This window comes from Palaemon carinicauda, chromosome 10 (assembly GCF_036898095.1).
Source record: "Palaemon carinicauda isolate YSFRI2023 chromosome 10, ASM3689809v2, whole genome shotgun sequence".
In the NCBI taxonomy this organism is placed as follows: domain Eukaryota; kingdom Metazoa; phylum Arthropoda; class Malacostraca; order Decapoda; family Palaemonidae; genus Palaemon; species Palaemon carinicauda.
Window position 1 is genome coordinate 79,155,232 of NC_090734.1, and position 6,741 is coordinate 79,161,972.

Sequence of the window (6,741 nt, forward strand, 5' to 3'; positions counted from 1 at the left end):
ATCTAATACAACAAAAATGCATAAACAATTATTGTACAGAAACGATGGTATAAATTGTATAATGCTAATTAGCACAATTTTGTAACACTAAATTTAGGAAACCTCTAAATTTTATAAACCAATAACATGATATACATAGTTCTGCAAAATAAACCCAAATATATTTATCGACATTTTCCAACTAAATGTAAAGCATTACCAATGATCAATTCAATTATTATATTCAATGGAATGCTGCATTGGAAACATAAAATCTAAAGAAGGAAATTGGGAATTTATCAGAATATGTCATATTGCAGAGATAAAATGATATAGTAATTTCTAAAGTAATCACGCCAGTTTTATTTCATATATTTTTATTCATACTTAATAAAAAATCAATTATTGTTAAGTACAAAACCTAACAATTGATAATCCTCTGACACTTAAAAATTATTGAATTCGTATGAAAAAAAGGGTTTGACTATGAACCGATGAAAAGAATTTTTTTTCTAATGAAAAATGTGACTTGTTTGTACAATGGACTTCTGCACAAGTATTGAGTGGACACCCAGTAAAAACAAACCATGAGGGTAGCGGAATTAAAAAGTTCAAGGAAAATAGATGAATAAAAGCAATACTCTTGGCTGGATGTGAATGGAAAATATACACAGAAACGGAGCAGTGTCAAGTTTGACAATATCCAAAGAATAGATAAAATAAATAGTGCTACCATAGGTGCAATGCAGTTAATGACCTTTCATATCCTGTATACATTTCTTTTGGATGAATATATTTTTTGTCAGCTTACTGTTTGGGATCAATGAAATTAAGTCCCTTAATCTCATTGTATTTTAATGGCAGCCTATTGTTTGGATCATATTATTTTCAATACACATTTTCAATGTTCAAGAAGCTTTTGGTTTTTTACTGACAACTATTACACTTCCACTACAGATGAATTATTGCGAGGAATTTCCCTTTAGAGTTCTTAGAGTCGTGGTTAAGATGATCCATATACATTTGGCCATAGCTTAAAATTTGAATAGGGAATAACAAACATAAAGAATAAACATAGAATGTTAAGCAATTACAGTGATTTCTTTTCGTGAAAATTCTTCAACCTTGTCTGTATTCATTTCATAACCAAGGACTGCTATTACACAGGACATGCATACCAAGATTCCTCAATCCGCTAGCGGAGGCCAGTCCAATGTACCACGGGCAATGGAGGTGGAAGGCTGTGTCGCTCCGTCTTTTGGCAGTGGCTGCATTTAGAAGTGGATAGTGTTTGTTAACATAGGTTATTGCTGATTTTGTTTGTTTGTTTGGTTCTTCATAGGTTCTTTATTGCTGATTTTGTGTATTCAAAATGCTGTATAAGAGTAGTGTTGTGAAATGCAACGGTAATTATAACAAGGATAACAGGTGCCGAGAGTTTCGACTGTTGAAAGACCGTTATGAAAGACAGAAGTGGCTTGATGCGATACCACCACGTAAGAACTTTGTTGTTGATTCTGACATATTTCTCATTTGTGAGAAACACTGAGGTGCTAACTCTCCTTCTATCAAATTGCCTGGTGTTTTTTTTTGGGACCTACGATCCCTCCCAGTGTCTTCAATGTTCCTGCTTCATGTCTGCCATCTTCAAAACCTGTACCTCGCCTGGAAAAGACTGAAGACAAGCAACTGAGGCATAGTCTTCTGAAAGATACGATTACTTCATTGGATGCTTTTAGACCTGAACATGACCTACAGAAGCAGTACACGAACCTAATTATTTCAAGATCGGAAGAAAGGTTAGTGTGTTTGTTCATGAAAGTAAATTTCAGTGAGTGCCACCTGTCTGTGATTATCAAAAACAGGCCCATGGTTTGTAGCCCACTGATCTGATGTGAATTAAGGAAGGGCATTAATGTACCACTAGGTAACAGACTTCCTCCCAACAATGGTTTGAGATTTTAGGATCAGTTTGCCGAAGTGCACCATCCCGTTTGACAAAATTATTGAGAATGTGGTCACTCCTCTTCAAATCCACATGTAAGCCTGTGTGAATACCGAGAATTGAGAAGAAGCAGGTATTTTTTACACGTTAGTTGGAAATTTTATAACAGAAACAATTCTTCATGAGCGATTACTGTTTTGCTCTTAAATCATACCGTAAGTGTGGTTATGAACAGCTCATAGCCTTTTGGTGAAACCAAGCAAACGCAAGCCACAGTATATCACTTCATATATTGACAAGGATCAGGTGATGAGGGAAACATTTGCCAAAGTGAAGACACTGCAGCAGATGAATGTATTCCTCTTGATAGATGAAGTATAGATTCGGCCAATTGTTGCATTTTCTGGTCGGGTTCTGAGTGGCAGGGCAGTGAACAAGCTAGACTGCAAGGCCACTTCTATACTATGTATTATGATCAAGTCACTGCACAGAGGACGTAGTATTATGATTTCTGTGACGGCCATCCATAAGCTCACAGCAGCATACCAGCTTGAGCGTGTGAAGGAGGTGGAAGCTGCTCTTGAGAGGGTAGGTGGGTGTGTCATCTGGTCTATCACAGACAACCACAAGATAAATCAGCAGTTCTCTAAACTGTTTGATTTTCTAGGTGATTGCCGTGCCACAGCCAAGCATCTCTTGACAAAGAGCATGTCTGGTTTCTCCTTTTTGACACAGTGCATCTTCTGAAGGGCATCTACAACAACTAGATAAGAGAGAAGTGCCAGAAGATTAGTCTTGAAATTAAAATACCAGCATCATTTGCTGATGTTAAGAAACTGTAGGAGTCAGAGAAAGGCAGTATTCTGAAGACTACTCCTTTCACCAAATTTTCTGTTAACTCCTCACGACTTCAACTACAAAATGTGCAGCATGTCTTGAAGATCTTCAATGAAAAGGTTGTGGCTTCATTGAACCTTAGAGGATGTCATGGCACTGCCAAGTTCATTCAAATCATCCTCAACTGGTGGAATTTAGGGAATGTATCTGGGAAGGAGTAATATCAACGCATGAACGATTAATTTCGGGCTGTTCAAAATCTCCAGTCAATCAGCCTGCAAACTTTACTGTTGCTTTTCCAAGAGGCTTATTCAGGACATGGAGAAAATCAAATCAAGTGTTTTACCTATGACACCAGGAATACACTAGTGCAGACCATGCAGGTATTGATTGCCGTTTGCCGCTACTTGTTCAGAAATGCTGACTTTCATTATATCCTGCTTCGTAAGATCCCGAGTGACCGGCTTGAGAGAGAGTTCTCAGTCTACCGTCAATCAACTAGTGCAAACTCTTTCATGACCATTGGGGATGTGTTCTCCGTATGCAAGCAACGTCTCACAAGATGTGCTACCGTAAACCTCCAGTCCATCAATGTCCACCCTGTGGCGAAGGAACATACATGTTTGGGGACTGCAATTGACCTAGAGGATGCATCCTCTATTGAGAGGTACACCACAGATTTGACACTAACTGTGAATGAAGAGTGCAGTGCAGCCTATGTGGCAGAGTGGCTTGAGACAAAGTGCGGGGAGGATGATGTGGTCTTCAGCGCTGAGGAACCTCTTTTGACCAGTGAAGATAGAGTCTTTATCGACACACTATCCAGAGGTTCCCTGACAACTCCACACGTGTGCACTTTTGATCTCGTCACATGTGAACTGTGTTCCATTAAGGAAACCTGTCACTGTTCCTGCTGCTAAAAAAGTCTGATGGAGATCTTGGTGACACTGGTCAGCTTCAATGACTGTCCCAAGATGTTCCGTTGTCTGGCAAATGTTCTTCTGAATGTACTCTAAAGCCTAAAGAAAGACCAGCAGCTCTTCTCCAAACCACTGTAAAGAAGGCCCGGATTGCTGATAAGTCTCTGCAGTCTGGTAAGCCTTTGCTTCTATATCTGTTTACAGTGTGAATACATTTTGTAAAATGTAAAACAACAGCATCTTGGGTTCCTTTAAGGTGTCTACTAATCTCATAAAATAATACATGTTAACCCAGTCTAAAATTGGTATTTCAATGTATAACAGGGCCTTAAAAATAATTTCTTACTTCACTATAAAAGTTTATATTAACTTATAGTTCATTGAATAAGTCAATAGTTGATATACTTGTCCTATATATAATTTTAGGTTTCTAGTACTGATATATTTGCCCAATATAAAGTATTAGGCTACAAAGAAAACAACGGCCATTAATCTGGGTGTGCACATCCTGTACAATAGTGATCTTTGATCATAACTAATGTTTCACAATAGGCTATTTTTAGTATAGAAACATTTAAAAAGTAAGTTTTAGCATGGAAATCTACAATGAGAAAAAGCTTATGACATAAAAAATATGTTCCATATAAAAAGAGGCAATATGCGAGCAAACTATCAATACTTAATATTTCTATGTATATTATGCACACCTGATACTACAGCAATATAAAACTTTATCTTCCCTACATAATTTCGTTTCCCATAACAAAAATATTCTCTGCAAATTCCTTACTCACCCGTTTGAGACTAATAGATAAATAACTTTTACAGAGGTTTCCAATAAACAGAATTTCCTACGGCCTCCCCATTTGTAAATTACTATAATTGAAGCAACGGTAACGATTCATTTTAAAATCTATCATTGTTTTATTTTTTTTCCAAAGTATTATAGAAAATATTTGGTCTTTTCTGCTCTTCTTCATCTATGAAAATTCAATCCTTGTATTTTTTTTACAGTAATTTTTTAAATATACAGTAACAAGACTTCCAACTTTCTCTCTCTCTCTCTCTCTCTCTCTCTCTCTCTCTCTCTCTCTCTCTCTCTCTCTCTCTCTCTCTCTCGTCTTGGAGTGCCATCTTGGACTTTGTCTGTCAACAAGCTCATTTGTGTGCTCTGAAAACTTTCTCGATTATTTAGGAGATATGAACATCTACATCACCTAGAATTGACTGAAAGCTGTGGTAGTGCCTAGTGATCAGTGCTGTGACTTTAGTGTGTTTACAAGTTTTTTAACTATGACTTTATTTAGGATTAAAAATCTCGTTAACTCAGCCATACCACTACGTTCAAGTTTTTCCTAAACTGCGCATGCGCAGTGCAGTGTGTGTGACGTTGTTATCCCCGTCATGGCAACGTTACTGTATCAGAAAAACAATATCAGATACGGGCATTGTTGAAACACCAGTAGATAATGGCTATGGAATTCTTGGGACCTAGTACTCTCGCTGATGTTGAGGAGGCCCTTGCTCTAAGTGTGATAATGTTGAAGAGCATCTGCTTAGATAGGAACATTGGCCATGACTTATCTCTACTAGATCTCATAAGTTGATACCTGCTAGTGAAGCTCCTAGTCTCATGGACCATACCCTTACCTCCAACAAACGATGTATGGAGGATGATTCAGATAGCAGTAACGAGCCAACATCCCCTGCTGCTAAAACTACAAAGTGTGATGCTCCTTCCTCTCAAAATAAAGTTCTAAATAGTTCCTACCCTGGCTACAAAAACTGTTCTGCCTGCCTTTGCTCCACGTGCTGAATACATAAAGCTCCTATGTAGTGTACCAACCGTGTGTCACACAATTGTACATAATTATTTTGTATATATTATGGTTGTATCTGCGCTCTTCCCTCGCACTAAAAAGAACCTGAATGATCATGTCTCCGTTTTGCTCAGTAACATTATCTGTCTCTCGAACAGGTCATGTCCTGTTGCCTTGAGGTTTTGTATATAAAGAAGAGTTTTCCTTAATAAATAACTCAGTCGTTTCCAATCTGCCTTTGAGTTCACATCCTCTCTCGGCCCGTCACATTGGTGACCCCGGAAGTCCACTCGCTCCCACCGCCTTCCACCCCCACCCCCTCGCCCCTTCATCCTTGGTACTATGGCGGACTCTACGGCAGTTGGTGCTGCGGCCGCGCCATTCAAACTTTCATCGTTTGCCAGCGGAGAGGCGTTTGCTTGGTTTCAGCGCGCAGAAGTCCAGTTTCGTATCAGGGGCGTGACTCGCTCAACCACCAAAGCGGATTATGTTCTCGCGGCGATACCCGAGGACACCTTCCCAGAAATATCCGACTGGCTTTGTGAACAAGGAGACACCCCAATAGCGTATGACGACCTCAAATCATACCTTCTGCAGCAGTACTCGCCGTCGCCAGCCGCCCGTATAGCAGAGCTTTTTCAGCTCTTGCAACAACCGTTGGGGGACCAAAGGGCTTCGCTTGCCCTCAGGGAAATGACCAGTATCGCTCGCCTTCAACCTGCCGCAGACGGCTCTCCTCGTGAGGTGAACCTACTCCGTGCCCTTTGGATACGCCGTTTACCTGAACCTGTGCGCGCTGCCATACCCGATGTCGATAGTTTACCCATAAAGGACTTGATGACCAAAGCCGACGCCCTTATGGACAGCCACTTCAAGACCTCCATCAACGCCTCCACCCCTGACGACGAGGATGCCTATTCAACGTCAACCGAAGCTGACGTGAATGCCGTAGGACATACACGCCTACCCCGTGACGCACCGAAGCGGCGACAAAGCCGCCCACCACCCACCAATCGCTCGCGCCCCAACGAACGACTTCTACAGCCACTTTCTACCTCCCATCCGCCGCAGTTTTGGTACTACCACTTCAGATTCGGGGCAACCGCGAAGAAATGTGCCAAAGATTGTCAGTGGCCAAAAAACGTGTAAGTAGGCCATCGCTTGTGGCGGTGGCGTCCCATGTTTCTAATCTTTTCTTTTTACAGGATGCAGGAACGGGCTTGCGATTTTTAGTAGAAAC

The 6,741-nt window shown here is 40.4% G+C and overlaps 1 protein-coding gene across 1 annotated transcript in view; it reads left to right on the forward strand.

Annotated features, from left to right (window-relative positions):
• Window positions 1-1,267, forward strand: part of LOC137648072 (serine-rich adhesin for platelets-like) — a 57,917-nt gene extending 56,650 nt beyond the window's left edge. The window contains exon 9 of the mRNA XM_068381011.1: window positions 1,147-1,267. Coding sequence (XP_068237112.1) covers window positions 1,147-1,267 — 121 coding nt within the window. The remainder of the gene's footprint in view (window positions 1-1,146) is intronic.
• Window positions 1,268-6,741: the final 5,474 nt, after the last annotated feature.